The sequence below is a fragment of the Ischnura elegans genome, chromosome 13, assembly GCF_921293095.1.
Source record: "Ischnura elegans chromosome 13, ioIscEleg1.1, whole genome shotgun sequence".
Lineage (NCBI taxonomy): Eukaryota > Metazoa > Arthropoda > Insecta > Odonata > Coenagrionidae > Ischnura > Ischnura elegans.
In genome coordinates, this window is record NC_060258.1 from 14,955,189 (window position 1) to 14,976,208 (window position 21,020).

At 37.4% G+C, this 21,020-nt stretch overlaps 1 protein-coding gene across 2 annotated transcripts in view; it reads left to right on the top strand.

Moving 5' to 3' along the window:
- Nucleotides 1-21,020, top strand: part of LOC124170202 (oocyte zinc finger protein XlCOF6-like) — a 67,666-nt gene that overhangs the window by 15,360 nt on the left and 31,286 nt on the right. For both annotated transcript variants that reach the window (XM_046548899.1, XM_046548900.1), the window contains 3 exons: nt 6,256-6,399; nt 9,112-9,208; nt 12,786-13,007. In XM_046548899.1, the coding sequence (XP_046404855.1) occupies nt 6,256-6,399; nt 9,112-9,208; nt 12,786-13,007 (463 nt within the window). The remainder of the gene's footprint in view (nt 1-6,255; nt 6,400-9,111; nt 9,209-12,785; nt 13,008-21,020) is intronic.

Here is a 21,020-nt window from a genome sequence, read left to right on the forward strand (position 1 = left end):
AGCTTATCACCTCTGCACCACAGAAGGGGGAGGACTGGAAGGAACAAGGAAGGAGGCGCCGCCGCGATAGGAGCCCGACGACGCCTCCAAGGAAAGGACGGGGAAGGAAGGACGGGACGAGGAATCCTGCACCGTCACAAAGGCGGGCAGGTCCTACCACTAACGAAACCAAGCTATACGCAATTAATATGCTACCAATTTTAGTAGATTTTCCTATAAGGAAGAAAAATCTATCGATCAAATCGGTAGATATGACATTTAGACAGTGAAAACCTGGGAAAAACCGTGAATTTTATAATTTAGTTAGAGTGGAAACCCTGCTTCATTGACCTGAAGAAGCCTGCTGCATTGCCGGCGAAACGATCGTCTGGGAAGATGAATCTACGCGGTAGTAACCCCAAAAACCTCCATGCTGAATCATGAGTTCCTATATTGAACAGCACCAAAAAAGTGCTGGGAAGTTTTTTTTTTCCTCGTGAGCCGGCCCAAAAATGGAAGTGTGCAGGATGCACGAGTAAGTATTATTCTTGGGAAATATCATTTTTCTTTGGCTAGGATTTGTGGTTTATCAAAGTTAATTACATGACCTATTTCATTATCTCTTTCACAATCATACACTCTTGATCTCAAATGAAGAGTATCATAGGTATGAAACATGATCTAGAGATAAACTGCATGTTTCTCATAGGATCTCCAAAAGATGCAGTGAAGGGCCTTTTCATTAAGGAGTCAAACTGTATAACCTTCTTCCTGGAAGTTTAAGGAATATAAATTCCTTGAAATTATTCAAAATCAAGCTGAGACAATTACTTCTAAGCAAAGTGTTCTACACTGTAGATGAGTTTGCTCTTACTCTGACCAACAAGAATGTAATGTAAATTATATGAAATATGTATGCCTTTAGTTTGTACTATGATAACTTGCCATATCTTATATGTATATTCATTGTCTTTGTAAAACCTATTATGTAATTCTAATTGATTGAAATGTACTAATGTGATTTCTTTTTGACAAAGCCTATGTTTAATTGTATGATCAAACAGGTGAATAAAATTATTATTATTATAAATTTCATGGTAAATATTGTATTCATGAATTTCAAATCCAGCTAGGAATTTCACAACCTTTTATTTCAAATACATTTCACATTAAATTTTCTAATTTAAATTTTGTTAATTACATTTACCAATTTCATAATAAATTTCATGGTAAATATTGAATAGAATAGAATAGAATTTATTCTCCAAAGACCGTACAAACATGTGTAAGTTTAGGATTCGTCATTTACAAATACAGAAAATATTAACCCAATACAAGAAATGAAATATATACACATAAACACATTTTAATACAAGTACTTCAGTAAACTGTCCAGCAATCTGTAAATACAATACCAGGTCAAGATATAATTAATGCAAGTTATGTGTGCTTCATGAATTCGTCGACTGAGTTGAAGATATTTATTTTTAAATATTGATTAGGTGCATACTTGAATGAACTTTTCTATTCACAGTTTTTTATTTCAGCGGGTAACTTGTTAAATAGTATAAGGCCCATATTTTTCGGTCCTTGTGCAGCATGTCTAGTGCAGACATAGGTTTGGTGTAGGTTTGTAGCATTTCTAGTGTTATAACTGTGACAGAAGTCATTTCGGCTATAGCCGGAGAGATTCAGTTTAGCACAGGCGATTGCAGCATATATATAGACACAAGGAAGAGGCTGGATGCAAAGTTTTTTAAAAAGAGGGCAACGTGGTACATTGAAGGGTGCATTACACATAAGCCGAACAACTCTTTTCTGTATTTTAAATATAATAATAATAATCTTTATTGGTCGATAGTATTCATTAGATACACAGACCTCGTCACAGATGAAATTCAATTGCACATACATATAGAATGTACAAGAAAAGATAGTCGCAGTTCATAGGCAGTGTACAATTAATAAAAATAAATGAAATATAATAGAAAGTATATGAATATATTAGAATACAATATCACATGTGTTAAGAGTAAAATATTCACTGACAGAATACAATGGCTGTGAGGCTAGCCATGAGTGAATCACACTCTTGAATTTGGTCAAGCTAGCCATTCTGGCTGAGATAGGGAGATGGTTAAATAGCTTGATACCTAAATTATGTATGGAGAATTGGGTTTTGGTTAATCTGCACTGATTTAGTGATAAGGAATTCTTATTTCTTAGGCTATGGTTATGAGTTGTACTTCTTATAGGGAAAAGATCAAGGTTTTCTTTCATATATAGTAAAACTCTGTACACGTACATATTGTAAATAGTTAAAATGTTCAATCTAATAAATAGTGGGCGACAGTGTTCACGATATGGAGAATTAGTTAGTATTCTAACTGCCTTTTTTTGCAAAAGAAACACTGATTTTATATCAGGGGCACTACCCCATATTTCTAGGCCGTAATCTATGTGGCTGTTAAAAAAAGCATAATATATAGATTGCATATAATCAGAAGGGACTATCGGACTTAGCTTTCTTAAAATAAAGAGAGCTTTGGAAAGCTTTTGATTAACCTCAGTGGTGTGATAGCTCCAACTGAGTTTAGAGTCTAGATAAAACCCAAGTAACTTTGTTGGCTTGACTTTGTTGGCAGGCTTCAGGTTACAGATAAGCTTTTGAGTTTTTTCTATGTTAAGTATAAAGCCATTGAATCTAAACCAATCATTGGCCAATACTAGATGATTGTCTGCACTTTGAGCAGCATAGGTAGTAGTTTTGCAGACATCTATTAAGGTCGTATCATCAGCATAAAGAATGGATTTTGAAGGTATACTGCATGGTAGATCATTGATCATTACTAAGAATAAAATGGGTCCCAGGACAGACCCCTGGGGAACACCGTATTGGGTAGGGAGGGAGGAGGACTGCACTCCCTCCATTTCAACAAATTGTTGAAGATTAACTAGATATGATCAGAAAAGAGACAACTCAACTCCTGAGATACCATAGTATTTTAATTTTTCAAGTAATATGGAGTGAGAGACACAATCAAAAGCCTTGGTGAGATCACATAGGGTTAAAGCCACTGATGATTGATCTTCAAAAGAGTTGTGGATAATATTGGTGATAAATTGTAGAGCTTTTGTGGTGGTTTTACCTTTACGGAAACCATACTGAGATGAACTGAAGGAACCATTACTTTCTAAATAGTCATATAGCTGAGATTTAATAATTACCTCAAAGACTTTACCAATGATTGGTATGACAGAAATAGGGCGATATGAGTTAGGATCTTCTTTAGGGCCTTTTTTGTATACAGGAGTTACTTTGGAGTATTTAAGATGATGCGGAAAGACACCAGATTGAAGACAAGTATTGATTATTATACTGAGAGGCTCAATGAGAGATTCATTTAAGGTCTTTAAGAGGTTATTTGAGAGGCCATAAATGTCTTTGCTGCTTGAGTTTTTAAGAGATTTTATTACTTTAAAGATCTCATATGGTGTTACCCATTTCCACTTAAAGTACCTTTTATCAATTGTGTGTTTGCTTAACAGAGACATAGCTTTAATGTTATCAGAGGGTGTGGTTGAAGTAATGTTCTCAACTGTTTCAATAAAGAATTTGTTGAGGTCATCTGGAGAGATTGAGAGATGAGGAGAAGTTTTTGCTATACCAGCCTCTTTTTTAATGACCGTCCATGCTGCCTTAAGTTTATTGCCAGAATTGGAAATGTATTCAAGGTTTGCTGCTCTTTTGGCTTGGGTTACAAGCATATTATATTCATTCTGTGCTTTGGTAAGGAGTTCTTTATTAAGTTTGTTACGATTCAAACTATATGACTTATGGACCAAGACAAGTTTCTCCTTCATTTGGAGGATGGCAGGAGTGAAACAGGCCCTCTTAGGTGTTCTTGCACAAGTATTAATAAACTTCTTTGGGAAACACATCTCGAAAAGACCCATAAATTCAGAGAAGAAGAGTTTAAAATTTTCCTCCCCATTATGTTTTAGAAGAGAGAACCAGCTGATATTAGATAGAAGACTTTTAAGATTTAGAACACCAGCAGGTGTGATGGGTCTGACTAAAGTACAGTGAGAGCCTTTTATAGAGGTGCTGTCAGATGAGGAAACGTGCAACTCAAATGCCAGAGCTAAATGGTCTGAGAAAATTGGATCAATTGTCTTTAAATCATATTTCCCTACATCCAGATCAGTCATAATGTTGTCTAGGCATGCAGCAAGTCTGGTAGGTTTATTGTTAGAGCAGTGAAGGTTGAATGAGCTAAGAAGATTAGACAATGTACCGGCACTATTGGAGGCTAGAGACATGTCAACATTGAGATCACCACATAAAATTATGTTAACATTCTTCCCTTTACTCAGAAATAATTCTAGAGCTTGATACAGTTTATCACAAAAAACTTGGAAGTCTCCATTGGGAGAGCGGTACAATGAAGCTACAATTACTCTATATTTTTTAACGTAGATTGCAACCATCTCAAAGTCAAGCTCCATACAGTAGCTAGATACATCGATTACGGAGAAACAAAGGCTGCTTTTCACATATATTGCCACACCACCATTCTTGTTAACTTCCCTGCAGAATACACTTGCTATTTGGTAGCCAGAAATAGTGTATAAGTTGACTTCAGGAGATTTAAGCCAATGCTCATTAAGACAAAGGATGTCATATTTATTATTTAAGCAAAGAGAGTCAAGTAAATGTACTTTGTTTCGTAAGCACTGCACATTATGGCTACCCACATTAGTCTTTGGTGAAGAACCCCAGAAAAGAATACTATAGATTACATGGGAGTAAAATTGTACTCATAAATTTCAAATCCAGCTAGGAATTTCACAATCTTCTTTTTTCGAATTCATTTCGCATTAAATTATTTAAGTTCAACGCCCATTTTCTGGCATGAAATGTGTTTGTCTTAATTTTAAGTGCAGTAGCTTACGGTATTAATTATTATGTGCAATTTACTATTAGCTAGTAGAATTTTTAGAGCCGAAGTGAAACATGGAATGTCAGATGAGACAATGCAGAATCGAAATATCTCTAGCACTTTTAGACTTGAGTAAGATTCAAAAATGAGGAGAAAAGAATTCCAGGTGACGTCAACATCTGCTTTGGAGGACAAAGCAGTTTCTTCGCTTGCAATGAATGAATTTAAATTTTAAATACGCTGTGTGCTAACTAGCCTATTTCTCGTGCTTGTAAATGCATAAATATAATATTATTTAAAAGTATTGAAGTAATTTTGGGTGTTTTAAAATTCTTATTCATTGCAGTAATCACCTAAGGTGTACATACAATGTGTGTTAACTAACCTATTTCTTGTCCTTGTAAATTCTTATTGATTGCAGTAATCATGTAAGATGTATATACAGTGTGAACAAACCTATTTCTTGTCTTTGTAAATACATAAATATGAATTTTTTTAAAAAAGTGTTGAAGTAAATATGGGTGTTTTAATTTATTTTTTTTTTTAAGTATACCGGGACTAGCCACGGTGATAACTTATATGGGAGTCACCCGCAATGCACAATCGTGCGAAAGATTCACAGAGAAAAAATTATTCGCCTTGACCGGGATTTGAACCCGGATCCTCCGATTTCCCGTCGAGTGCTTTAGCCAGTTAAGCTACCGAGGCGTCATTCTTCCCTGTGGATATTTGCAGACACTACTGGACAAGGTGTTGCTGGACTGCTGAGCATATGATGCGACGAGCAGTCCAAATCGTGCGCATGGCACCACAGCCGGAGAGTAAAGCCCGAACTTTGAACACAAGGGGTGTTGGTAGTGTCCGCAAATATCCACAGGGAAGAATGACGCCTCGGTATCTTAACTGGCTGAAGCACTCGACCGGAAATCGGGGGATCCGGGTTCGAATCCCGGTCAAGGCGAATGATTTTTTATCTGTGGATCTTTCGCATGTTTTAAAATTCTTAAACACATGATACTTATTGTAAACACATAATATTTGTATACAATATGTGTTAACTAACAAATCCCTTGTCCTGGTAAATACATAAGTAAAATATAATTTTAAAATGTTGAAGGTATTTTGGGTGTTTTAAAATTTTTATCTGTATAATCACGTAAGATTAAACCAGAATTTTGTGAAATTTCCCACAAAAATGCGGAATCATTCATGAATTTATCTGCTTTCTTTGGTTGCACACTCTGAATTGGACAGTGTGCTTGATAGCTTGCATTGCAGTAAACTCAATTATTTTAGCTCCCCGCTAATGTGCGATGAATGGAATCTTTTTCAGTTTCATGTGAAGACAGAGAAGGGTGACGTGGGATTGTTGCCTAATGCAGCAGCCGTGGGGATCAAAGAGGAGGAACTTTTGTCTGGAGAAGAATCCACGCCTCACGATTTGGAATCCAGTGAGGCGGTGAAGAGTGAACCAGAGGTAAATGTGTATCAGGGCTATCCCTTAGAGAAAAAACTGTTAAAAAAAGCTGTTGAAAATTTCAACAGTTAATTGGGACAACTGTTGAATCCAACAGTAACTGTAGAAATCCCACAGTAACTGTTAAAATCCAACAGTAACTGTTAAAATCCCACAGTAACTGTTAAAATCCAACAGTAACTGTTAAAATCCAACAGTAACTGTTAAAATCCAACAGTAACTGTTAAAATCCAACAGTGACTGTTAAAATCCAACAGTAACTGTTAAAATCCAACAGTAACTGTTAAAATTCAGCAGTAACTGTTGAAACCAACAGTAACTGTAGAAAATTCAACAGTAACTGTTGTAACTCAGCAGTAACCATAGAAAATCCTACAGTAACTGTTAGAATCCAACAGTAAATATTAAAATCCCACAGTAACTATTAAAATCCAACAGTAACGATTGAAATCCAACGGTAACTGTGGAAAATCCAACAGTAACTGTTGAAATCCAACAGTAAATATTAAAATCCCACAGTAACTATTAAAATCCAACAGTAAATATTAAAATCCCACAGTAACTATTAAAATCCAACAGTAACGATTGAAATCCAACGGTAACTGTGGAAAATCCAACAGTAACTGTTGAAATCCAACAGTAAATATTAAAATCCCACAGTAACTATTAAAATCGAACAGTAACTGTGGAAAATCCAACAGTTTTTTCGCTATGGGTAGGGATGAGTCGATTCCGCTTTTTTTTCGATTCCGATTCCAAGTCCGATTCCTTCAAATTGATTCCTGATTCTCGATTCTGATTCCATCGATTCTTATTCCTTCTAACAGGTGGGATATTGATTTATCTGAAGCATTGCCGTCATTAACATGTTGCGTACCGGGGTATTTAAATTCCTAGGAATTCTGGGTGTAGGTGTTCAGATTGGAAATATGTGCCTATTATGGCGTAATACCTCTTGTTTAAACATGGTTAAAAAGCTAATGTTTAGAATATAAATTTACCCAATGAAACGTTATTATGCATCAATTCATTATGGAGAACGAACAACAATTGAAAACGTACTAACTAATACGTATTGTACGCTTTAAAATTGTTTAGGCTGAGGCGCCTAAATGATGAGAATCTTCGTCATCCTTCCGGAAGGTTCGGGAAAAAAAATGACTAGAATTCTCGCCGCCATCCATACGTAACGTGTTAAAATTTAAGAATTGAATGGAATAAAATAACAATAGCTGCGGTGGTTACATTGGGGGCTTTCCTCTCGTCGACACAAGTCGACTTGCGCCGCGGTTTTTGTGTTCCATTCTGTGCATGTCGCCAACTGTTGTGACACAAGTCAACAACGGATTACGTGCAGGCATTGGAAAATATTAAACAGTTTCGGTGAGTCGACACTAGTCGATGCGTGAGTCACATGAATGGAAAGCACCCATTGTCGTTTGGCCGCGGTGGCCAAGGCGGTAGCCAGAGGGGGGATCAAGGGGGATTGATCCCCCTCCCCCGAAATGAAAAAAATTAAATAGATACTTAACGCTCGCTTGGTGCTCACACGACGATATTATATGGGGGCGCAGGGACATCTAGCAGTCCAATGCAACTTAAGTCAATAATTATCCAAGCGAATTTGTAGGTGCCTTGTGCGTAGTTGTAGGTGCAGTGTGTGAAATGATAGTGCTGTGAATTAGTAGAGAGGTGAGTGACTTATGAGCCTCCTGAGGGACCGCAGAATTGACATCGACGCCGAGGAGTAAATTCATTTGGTCGCTGCAAAAAAAGCCAGAAGGCTAAATTCAATTTTATAATAATACTTTTATATTTTCCTTTAAGGGTATATAATAAATATGTATATTTCACCGTATACACTATTTAATTTATCTTATAAAAATAATTTTATGTTTGTCTACTATTCCATTAACCCCCCCCAAAAATATTTTCTGGCTACGGTCTTGGCGGTGGCTAAACAATAATGTAGTGTTCATTGCGTCCTTACATACCAGAGCAGCCTGGCAGGTGCACTGTGGCGGCCGAAGGCAATTTGTCGACTCCGCCTGGAAATTTTTGGGCGTGTTGTTTGGGCAACGGTTTAAGCTAAACAAGCAATCGGTGCTGTCTGCCATGTCGTATAGGTACATTAATTATCACTGCAAATACTCTCATATCAAGTCAAAAGTAGACTCATATTGCCATGGAACTATGTTTTCTATGGTTGTATGTAAACGATATTGGTTTCTCAAAAGCGTACCAAGTGCCAAAGGTGAAAAATATTAATATATTTATATCCGCAGAAACAAGGTGATGTATACCACTATATTGTACTTATTACTTCAGCCAATTGTGTTATTTATTTCACTTGATGGGTATAATATGTTAGTATTATTACCTTTTTGCTATGTAACTGTACATTTTAAAATGGTTTGTGTGAGCTTGTCTCCTTAATATGCATTGTTATGTAGATTCTTTAATCAAAATGATCTACAGATGAACTTTGGATACCATATTTTTGCAGGGTGTGGGGCTGGTTCGGGTACCCTACATCAAGTAGGGCCCGTTTAGTTCCAAAAACGGCCATATGTAGGGCTTGATGTGACTTAAGCAGGGCGAGATCGGTTTAAGTAAGGGGCTGATGACGTATCCAGGATTGGTTGGCCCTACAGGGTGGACCAAGAATACGGGCCTAAGGTACTTTCTCTTAGTTGTTTGTTTTGTTTTCAGTCAGCGGATGAAAGTTCTTCGCAACGGGATGCCTCCGATGAAGAGACTCAGCCCTCGGACTCAACTGGAGGGGAAAACAGTGTCGCTTCAGCCACCGGTGTGTACAACCAAAGAATGATGGACTCTGAACTCAGAACCCTGGAATGTCACTAATGAACTCCTTTTTTTTGGGTACAGTGAAATGTCTTTATAATGAACGCTAGTATAACGAAATATTCAGTATTTATTAAAGTATACCGGGATTAGCCACGGTGATAACTTTTTACGGAGTCACCCGCAATGCACAAATATGCACAATTCAGTATAATGAAGTATTCATTACAACGAAATTATTTTCCGTCCCGTATAAAGAAATTTCCCATATAACGTATTTCATGGTTTCCACTCATCCGTAAATGAGACGTGAAAGAATTTCAATGAATGATGGCTACGGACTCATGAACTGCTTTTTTTTTGGGGTGAATTCCACGAAATGTTTCAAGGAACATTTCCCCTCTTGTGCCAGAGGGACAAGAATGAAAGACGGCAGAAAATATCCGTACATAATTAGCACTTTGAGTGCCGGCGAGGAGGTCGTAAATACACTGGAGGTGCTGAATTCGATTTTTGAGCGTGGTCAGAATTCAGCCATCTTGGTTTTACAATTTTCGGACTTAATCTCAAACAGTGTACTAATTTTTTATCAAGGATTATATTCCTTATATCGCCTCTGATTAATTAAATGAAAATACAACAATTACTTCTTGGTTGTCGTCGGAGTTTTCTGATCGTTCGTCGTACTACTGCATATATTAAAATTGTCCATATAGTCGTATCGCCGTGATAGTATGTCGTTGTGAACATACTTTCATTCTATCAGTGCGACCGATCCGCTATTGTAGTTATTCCATTGGCTGTAATCTTACTAATTACCAGTAAAAGTGGAGGGGAATGAATGTTTTACACTCATAATATGTTATTTTCGGCTAAGCTAGTTGCACAGCGGAACTGTGGTGATTGGCAATAATTTTTCCTTGGGAAAAGATATTCGTGGCTTATTTTCTTAAAGCCTTCCCATAATGATAGAAAATAGGTTTATGGTGTTTGTTTGTGATAGTTTATTTTAACATAACAACGATCAATACAGAATATTTCAGCAAATAGTTAGCATAGACTCTTATGAGATTATTAATGTTTTGGTCAAAGTGTTGGCGTGGTTAATCCTACCCAAGCACCACCCCCATTCCTGCCACACTGCGCTCAACTAGTTAACGACCCCTCCAGTGTACTTACAACCTCCGTGAGTACCGGTCACTGCTTTAAAAGCCCTACCGAAAAATCCAGCCATTGTTACAAAATTTCGTACATTTTTTAACACACTAGCATCAAAACTATATTTATGACGATGTGTATTCCAATAAAAATAAACTTTGCTCTTGTTTATAAATGAGTTGATTAAATTTTATCGCTAACTTTTAAATATATAATCTAACGATGAAAATCTATGGTTTTTGAAAAATGAATATGTTGCTACAAATGATGTACAGCAATAAAATGCATAATAATATTTTTATTAGGCTCAATTTGAGCTATTTAAACCATGGAAATTGTAAAAAAGGATTGTAACGAGCAAAGCATTAAAAATCCTGGATGACAAAATCCTGGTCACTGCACCCTCAAAGAGCGGTTCATTCCTCCAAAGAATTTTCACACAAAGTGGGCCAAGATAAGGGTGCTAGTAGCTACGGAGGACTTTTCGTCTTAAGTAAACATAAAGGGAACTCTCTTTTTCCATCGAGCAGTTGATATTTGAAATAACAGAACCACTAAGCAGTAAACTGGAAGAGTACCATGGATAAAATATTACGGCTTCACTCATACAAAGCCGATTAAATAGAAAGACGTAATATTACGTCTACGGTAATCTTCAGAAAGATTAACAGGACGTAATGTTACGTCCATGGCACGCAAAGTTTTAAAACAATTTGTCCATTAATTATTTGAGGTGAATAAATCATAATAATCATTAGTCAACAATCCTAAGATTGGTTTGACGCAACTCTCCATCTCTGTCTCCAATCCGCTAACCTTTTCACAGTGATGTATTTCTTGTCTTGTACATCCTTTATTATCTGTCCTATGTAACTCACTCCGGGACGTCCCTTGCCCTTTTTCCCTTCCACCTGTCCATCTACGATAGTCTTCATCAGGCCATCATGCCTCAAAATGTGGCCAACTAAGTTGTCCCGTCTTCTGCTTAATGTTTTTAGGAGGCTTCTCTTTTGTCCCACTCTTCTAAGCACTTCCTCGTTACTTAAACGGTCAATCCATTTATCCTTCATCATTCTTCGGTGGCACCACATTTCGAATGCTTCCACTCTTGACTTCTCTGCTGCTGTCAACGTCCAAGCCTCACTTTCATAGAGAAACGTGCTCCATATGTCAGTGGCGCAGCAAGGGGGGATATTGGGGGATAAAACCTCCCCTCCCCCCCAGAGCTCAGAGAAATTTTTAAGTTTAATCCATTTTCCTTAATTGGATTGATATTACTAATTGAATAGTGTAAGAAATAATAAAAAAGTATCCCTCAGAAAGCCGTAAAACTCACCGTGTTTTGAACAGTTTATCTTTAAATATCCTCAATTCATTAATCTCGCACCTACCGCTTATCCTGGTGGGTATTTCATACCCCCACACATCACGGTATTAGTTGCACCTTAACCACTTCCCCCCCCCAGCCTTAATTCCTAGCTGCGCCCCTGCCATATGTAGCATCTGATGAATTGTTTCCTTACTTCTATGCTTGTATTCCAAGCTGTAAGTATGAATAAATTTTTGTTGTACTTAATTATGAAATTGTTGTTATTTTTCAAGTGCCCCACTTTCTCTCCCTTTATATCCATATTGCCTTCATTCTTCATTATCACCATATTCCGGATGCTTCCACTCTTGACTTCTCTGCTGCTGTCAACGTCCACCACAGCATACATGCATATTAACCTGTCCGCATTTTATTTTTCATTGGTATTTATAATAATAATAATAAATTCGTTTATTTCGTGGGCCTTGTGGCCCATGAGAAAATTATTGTACAACTTTTACAAGTTCAGCATGACATTACAATCATAAAAGAAAAGAAAAAATGAAAAGAAATACAAAAGATTCACTCGTTGCAGACCGCCGTTAACTTACAGACCATTCGGCAAAACAATATTAACACAAGGAAAAATATCATACTGCGATACAACTGACTAATTATTACAATAAATTAAGGCGACAATTTATTATGACAATTGTGTCACACAAACAATATTTTCAAAAAAATAAATGACAGATTGGTATAACACTCTAATTTAACACAATTTTAGACTCAATTTTCTGCAACAATATGTTTGAACCAAGAATATGTTTGAGAAGATTATTGTACAACTTATACAAGTTCAGCGTGACATTACATTCATAAAAGAAAAGAAAAAAAGAAATACAAAAGAGTCACTCGTTGCAAACCGCCGTTAACATACAGACAATTCGCAACTATGTTTATGTACAAATGGTGAAAGTCACAAAGTGTTTTTCATTGCTGAAATGGGTTGTAATTCTAAGTTGGTCAAGTAAATGCGACAGGTTGAAATACTTGTGATTGAGTGTGTGATTGAAATTGTTGAGCGCTATGTCCGTTTTCTTTTCGTTTGCAGACGCTTACGCGGCCACTCCCTCTCCCAGCATAGCATTGCGATCTCGTTCTAAAGGCGATGCGGGTGCAGGCGGCAAAGCAGTGCTGCCATCTAAGGAAGAGGCGCAGCGTGGAGCGAAGAGGAAACGCGAGAAGTCTCCGTTGGGAGGGGAGGGGAGGATTGATGAGGGGGCTGGTGGGAGGAAAACTGGAGTGGCGAGGCCATCCAACCAGAAGTCAAAAGGTATCTTTGAGTCTACTGCACTCTGAACTCGGAAAGCTGGAATGTCACTCATGAACTCCTTTTTTTTTGGGTACAGTGAAATGTCTTTATAATGAATGCCAGTGTAACGAAATATTCGGTATAATGAAGTATTCATTATAACGAAGTTATTGCTGCCCTTGCGCTGCAATGACGAGTCTATCTCGTCATGAACTTCTGATGCCAAATCACACAATGACGAGTTTAGGTCGTCATCAGACTTAAGAAATTTAGGACTATGTAGGGCAACAAATAGATGCATGGATAATATAGATATATTATCTAAAGATGGGGAGAGACGGCACAAATAATTTGAAAACATAGATAACCCCATCTTTCACTTAAATGTCTTGTAATGTTCTTAATTTATGTAAAACAAACAATATATTATTATTTATGCAGTTACAGTAAAACTTTGATTTTACATCAAGTCTCGTTTTTACGCAGCGACACTCAAGTCCGGCCGGAAAGCATAGGGAATTCCAATGGTGAAACTTCGATTTTACATCTTTTCTTGATTTTACGCAGTTTTTCGATTTTGCGCAGCATAACCTCAGCCCCAAAGAGGCCGCTAATTTTGATTTTACGCAGTTGTCTTTCAGCTTGTTTTACAAAATCCGACTGGAGCAATATGGAGTTAGGTTATTTATTCGTCTAAATGAGTTGCAAAAATGAATACTGGAATGGTTGAAATGACGTCGCGCTGTTGAGCGTGAAACTAAAAACATCGCGAATCTAATTATTGCTTTCCCGTAAGCCCTCTTAGTAATATTTCAGGCTCCATTACGAACGCGAATATCGCTTTTAGTTAAAATTTACCGTAGAAGGATATCGATCCTAAAATATACGGCTATCCCCGTGTATGCGTGATTAAGACAGATGATCGCCGGAGATATTAACATTATCACCTTTCGTTTATTATTCGACTTATTGATCGACCTTTTTATAACATATATATTGTAATTACAGTAGATAGTCGTTAATCCGGAATTAAGAACTACGGAATATCTATCCCTAACGGAAGGTTTTCTAGAATTTTGCGAACGCTATGTTTTCCTTCGCCCCAGCGAAATATAACGGCGAAATGAGCCTTTAAAAATCCTCCCGTGCCACAATTTTGGCTTCCAAGGTGACCCAAAAAAGATAGTCGTACTTCTAGTATGGACGTGTGTCGATGGTGATTCAACACGATGGTAAAAGCAGCATGCGTTGTCTCATTCCGCGGGCTAACCCCACATCTGCGGGACGAATGGAGGCGAGGGAAAGTTGATTGCGCGGCGCGCTTATTAGAGCTGATTAAACTTGTGTCTCATTGTCAGTGGGTTTAAATGAAACATGGTTGGAACTTGAATAGCTATTAGCTTAACTCCTCAAGGTGGCAAGCGTTTATTTTTAACGGAACGGAAGTTAATGCCCTCGGAGAATAACTCGCGTCGTCAATCGTCATGCAATCATTGAAGTCAAATTCAAGACGTGAGTGATAAGGCAGTCCCTTTAAACTCAGGAATGGCTTATTACCATTAAATCGAAATACAAAAAGTGTCCGGTGTTGTTATCAGATATAAGGAGGCAAGATATTACGTGAAGATGAGTCACACGGCTTGTGAGTCAAAGGTCCCGGCGCTGAATTCGCGGAAGAATGCCGCCAGAGAAGGTATACCCGGTAGATTCTATCTACTAATGCTAAAATATCACGGGAAAATGCTATTTTAATGCGTAAAAATTATAAAAAAGGCAGATTGTTCCGAACTATTAATAATTTTTTTATTCATCACTGGCGGCATGACGGTAGTTGCGCAGTTATTTAAATAGCTCACTTTAAAAAATTGATCTAAACACCGAAAAAATCTGAATTTCCGAGTATACCGGTTCCTGCAGCTCGATTCTGTAAATGTCATACCTGTGCTTCGCGTGGTTCGAACCACAGTGGAGTTCTCACGCCTCTCACCGTGACAGACGTTCAAGCGATCCTGTAAGCCTGTGTCGTGAGATGTTTGACGGATTGCGAACGATCACTTCAGTTTCTTATGTTGGTAGCTGTGCGGACGCGAGGAACGAATCAGAATCTCCAATACAAACTTACTTCAGCGGCCAACTGCAACTTCAGTTACCATAGAGAAACACATACAATGCCGTGGAATATTCACTCCCAAAGTAAATAATACTTCTTTACTCAATTTTGAGTGAGGTCTTTTCTTTTAAAAGTACCTATTAATGATAAGTTACGGTTGTTTAATTAGTTTATAGCTATAAACTGTACATTACCTCTTTTATATGTTGTCAAGTGCTGCGTATCAAAGTCAGTTATCACGTAGCGGGCTCGTAATTGCGCAATTAGCTCTAATTTCCTCATAATATGGAGCTAATGCTTACGCGGAATGAGAACAAGTGTTATTTTATTATTTAATAATGGTTCATTCTCGTACGCGTTTGAGCTGTTCTCATCATTTCAGTACATAATTTTAAATGCTCTGTGGTGCGTATACATATATGTCTGATTATGCAAGCACATGCCACTATTCACGATTTATACTGATGAAAATGTTTCTGGCGCGAATACGAGAAGATTATCAACAGTTTCTGCTAGAGGATGAGATGTTTACATGTCTTAATATTTCTATAATGTCAACAGAAAAACGAATCATGTTGGTCGTGTTACTGAACGGCAGCAATAATGCATGGAAGAGATGGAATAGATGATCAATGTTTATCTTAACGTACTAAAGTATGCCCCGGCAAGCCATCTAAACTCTACGAATTAATCGTGGTGTGAACTCAGTGATCCATCGCCAATCTCACGTCTCGAAGGGATTGTTGATATCGCGTATCTGCCGCCGAAGTATGTGCATCTATTGCCTCCGTCGACATTGGTGCTCATGCAACAGTAGCGGAGGTATGTAAAGAGCCTCCATTCTCGTTAATAAAAACAAATCGAAGGCTTGAACTTACGAAACAAATATTAAATAAATCTGTTAACATTCAATACCGCACAATACTTTTACCGTTGGTTCTACTCCAAATTATTATGAACATTAAGTTGTGAGTATTTTACTTGTACATTCTAGAAGATGCACAAATATAATATAATTGTCAAACCCTCAGCGCAAGGTTTAACTTCCCACCAACTTCAATCGCAATGAAGGCCAATCAATTTAAATACGACGCGAATGTAAATAATAATAATAATAATATTTATTTGCCCAAGGATACAATATGTCATGATAAAATCATTAAACAAGTATATAGGGCACGTCAAAATTAACAAATTCACATAAGAAAATGCTACATTTCAGATTGAAGATATTCTTTTATACTATAAAAACACTTCTCTATTAAGTAAGCAAAGACCCTCTTTTTAAAAACATCAATATTTTCTATACTTTTAATGTTTACAGGTAGGTTATTATACAATTTTGTACACATGAGCTCAGGCCCTCTAGATACCAGAGCTAGGTTCGATTGTTTGACATGAACGTCATTACATCTCCTTGTTTCATAGGAATGTATCCTATTATTCATAGTAAAACAACCTTTATACCTTTTTACATATATGACACTCTGATATATATATACGCAAGGTACAGTGAGTAATTTAAGGCTTTTAAAAAAAGGGCGACAATGAGCTCGATACTTTAGTTTGCACATACTTCTCACAAATTTCTTTTGTATAACAAACACATCATGAAGTTGGGGCGAAGATCCCCATATTATAATTCCATATGAAATTCTTGAGTAGAATAGTCCATAGTAAAGGGTTTTCAGAACATACTGGCTTACACTATGCTTTAATACTGATATAAGATAAAACACTGTATTCAGTTTTTTACATAGGTGCTCTATATGTGCATCCCACTTCATATTTCTATCCACATAAATTCCTAGAAACTTTACACATTCCATATCATTAAGATAATTATTTTTACATTGCAGTAGATCATTGTCCTTTGGGCTGTGCCCAGCAGAAAACAATATCACTTGGGTTTTATCATCATTTAGCCTTAGTTCATTGACATCACACCAAGTTTGCATGCATTTTATTATATATTGACTGGAATCAATTAACGCGGTCAGATTTTTTCTTTTTGATAAGATGGTTACATCATCTGCATATAATACACACTTATTATCTTGGGTTACAATTTTATTAGGTAGGTCATTGATGAATATTAGAAAGAGAAGAGGACCCAATACTGACCCCTGTGGTACACCCTTTTTGACTTCTAATGTGGAGGAGAAATAGACTGTCCCATCTTTCCTGTATGCTACTTTCTGTTTTCTTCCATGAAGATATGTCTTAAGCCAATTTAGAGGAATGCCCCTAATACCTATTGATTCACATTTTTTTAGCAATTTGTCATGATCCACAGCATCAAAGGCTCGGCTCATGTCAAAAAATATCCCCATTACCTTATTTTTACTATTTATTTCCTGTGTAATATTATCAATTGCATTAAATAGAGCCAATTCTGTCGATTTTCCCTGCTGAAAGCCATATTGATGGAGTGATATTATGTTTTGCTTATCAAGATAGTCAATGAGCCTTTTACAGAATACATACTCAAATAATTTACCAAATTGTGGCACTATAGATACTGGCCTGTAGTTTTGCAGATTATTTCTATTGTCTTTGTTCTTATACACTGGGACCACCTTAGATACCTTCAAGGAATCAGGATATACACCTTCTGACAAGGACTGGTTGACTAACGAGAGTAAGGGTCTTCGTATGAGGGACTCACAGTCTTTAATTACTTTTCCCGTTATTCCCTCAATGTCAGCAGACTTTTTCTTTCCTATCTTGGCTATATAGAGAGACAAGTCTCTTTCTGAGCAAGGCTTAAGATACAATGAGCTACTTATTTTATGGTTTTCGAGAGTAGCTCCACTTTGGGTGGTAATCACCCTCTTAGGAAGTTGCAAGAATGAGTGGTTTAGGGCATTGGAGATTTCAATGGGATTTGTAGTAATTTCCCCTTGTTCATTTGTAACTTGATCTGGCAGAACTGTTGGGTTGGCATTGACATTACTTTTTATGATGTCCCAGGCTACTTTAGAATAATTAGAGGCATTCCTAAACCTTTGGTCATTATACTCCCTTTTTGCTTTTCTTATAAATATCTTATATTCTTTCCTAAGTTGAGAGTACTTCTGTCGCAACCCATCATCATTTGAGTACCGTATTTGCAAAAATGTTTGTTTTAGAACTCTGGATAAGTTTTGAACTTCTTTTGTAACCCATTTTTTTGTGCTGACACTCCTGTGTTCCACGGACTGCAGCGGAAAAGCTAAGTTGAAGTAATACTTAAATCTACAAAGATATTCATCAAAGTTAACATTCAGAGGTCTTCCACCATATATGTCTTTCCAATCTTCTTGATTCAACAATACACAAAAATAATTCATATTATGCTCATTAAAGAACCTACATTGATTTAGGGTTTTTGATTGAGGATGCTCCTCATGTATATGAAAGATGGATACAATAGCTTTTAACAAATAGCAAATATAGCAATAAATTTAACTTTACGCATTTCTTTTATTTGTTTTTAATACATATTACTTATGGGAAGTGACAATATGGAATAGCCACCATCGTAATTAATTAATAATGTGCTATTAATTATCAATCACATCGTAAATTCATAATGAAAAATTAGAGCGCATTGCCGCGACGAAGCTACCACGGGCCCTCTTGGGCGTGAATACTTTCACGGACGCGGCTGTGAGAGTGACGTCACTATAAAGTTTCAGAATCGCTCCAGCGTGAAAGCCATGAATACATTGACGAAATCCGCTTGTGACGGCCATATCACATTTGCAGAATCGAGCTGCTGAGCACTCCGTATTATCTATGGTATGCTATTTGGAAGGAGGTAACTGACAGCTGGGGTCATTAGCGCCATGAAGTAAGGGCTGGGGGGATAGGAACCCTATGTTGGCATTAGCCAGGTTGTAATGATAGGCTCCAAAGGGACCAGGTCTCAACGTCCCATCTGCTGGACAGAGTGGTGCACTGGAAGTGCCTTCCACATTACACTCAAGTTGGGATATGGCCATCTCTGATAAGTTTCTGCTACTGCCAGGACTTGAACCTGGGGCCACAGGGTGTAAAGCCTTTGTGATGTATACGCGAAATTTTGCTCCCTGTTAATGGGGTTAATTTGGATGACTATCCTCAGATATCTCATTTCTTCAATCTCCAATCTTTGTTTGTCTGAGGGGGGTTAAACGGATTTCCTGAAAACTGCTTTTAATGAGAATATTTTCGAAAATTAGCTTCTCTGCGAGCATATAGTATCACCATTCCGACATTTCTCCTGGGTAACAGAAGTAATCTTAGAGCCAGAAATGCTAGCAATTCTACCATGTTATTCAACCATTGGAAACATTGTTCAGGAATGCAACGCTGTTTCTCTTAAGGTAGCACGTGGTGTTGCTTGTGAGTAAATAAGATTATTAGGCTTCATTTTCTTGCCTCCAAATGAGTAAATCGTAATGAGTAAATGAATCCAGGAAACATATTTCTGATGCGATTGAAAAGGATTTCATGCTCCTTTACCATAAAGCCTCACATATGAGACTTTTTCTGGATCCGGTTCTGGCTCAAATCAGAACTATACAAAAGTGTATGACTAAGGGTTCTAAAAATAATGAGCAAGAGTTATCCTGAAAACTATACTTCTCCTCAATACCAACTCTTGATTTTACACATTTTGATTTTACACAGTGCCCATATTTCGGTCCCTCCAACTGCGTAAAATCAAAGTTTTACTGTATTCTGTTATTTTAGAGTGCTTCCCGGACTCATTGAGATCTTCCTTTGCCAGTTTGTGATCTTTTTAGCGGCGATAACATGGTTTTACTCTTATTATTAATGCTCCATGTAAGGCCTGGTTTAAAAAAAACCACACGTACGTGGCTGTGTGATCACGGATACAGAAAAGTGGTTTGCATGAATGCTTCAAAACCACTGCTCGACGTCGGAAACTACACTGTCAGGTACCACGCCATGTAGTCGCGTCTTGCACAAGTTGCGCTCCAGTCGCAACTGCTGCGGGACGTGTATCCGTGATCACGGTCGTGCACTGCAAAGCTTGGAAAAGAGAAACACAGTGCTCCCATGAATGCAGCTAGCACGGGATGGCTGCCGTTTTCTGAAAGGGATTCTTATGGAAATAATAAGCCCGGTGTATCCCAGCGTTAATGCAGTAATCCCGATGATTTTGTGTCCGATTTTTTATGAAATGTTTTTACAAAGATCACGGAAAATATTGATCTAGAGTGAAAATCATGCATGAATAATCTGCAACACGGATAAACCGCAGCCAGATAACCGGGAGTCTGTTGTACATACAAGTGGAGCGTGAGTGAAGGTCAGGGTTTTGCCTACGTCGTGTGGGGGACGCTTAACTTTCACAAAGGTGAGTCAGCACAAAATAAAACATCATTACAAAGTCCATCCGGGCCATTGGCAATTTTGAATTTTTCCATAAAATCTAATTTAAGCCCTTTGTCAATGCAATGTAAAATATCTATGTCATCTTATCTCATCTACGTCATGCAATGTCAGGTCAACGATTTTATACGTTTGTAAACAATTGATGTTTTGTGTATTTGTGGCCTTTACACGAAGTGTCTTATATTTGCATTGTTCAAATCGCTTGACAAATGGAAGTAGTATTATTATTACAGCAGACTTCCATTATTTATTTATTTATTGGATATTCGGGATAGTACTGTAGTTCCCTTATACAGTGAGTCCTCGTTTAACGTCACTTACCGTTTCTGAAAAATGTGACGATAAACGAAATGACTTTAATCGAAACATAATATCCCATAAGAAACAATGTAAAAAGTGAATATCGGCTCCTAGACCGCACAATTCCTACGCGAAAAAATTTTAGCGTATCATATCTGGGGCATTTTTTACGATGGGAATGCTAAGCTATGGCTTAAATACGAGTTCCTGTCTTCATCGACGACAATAGCAGCACT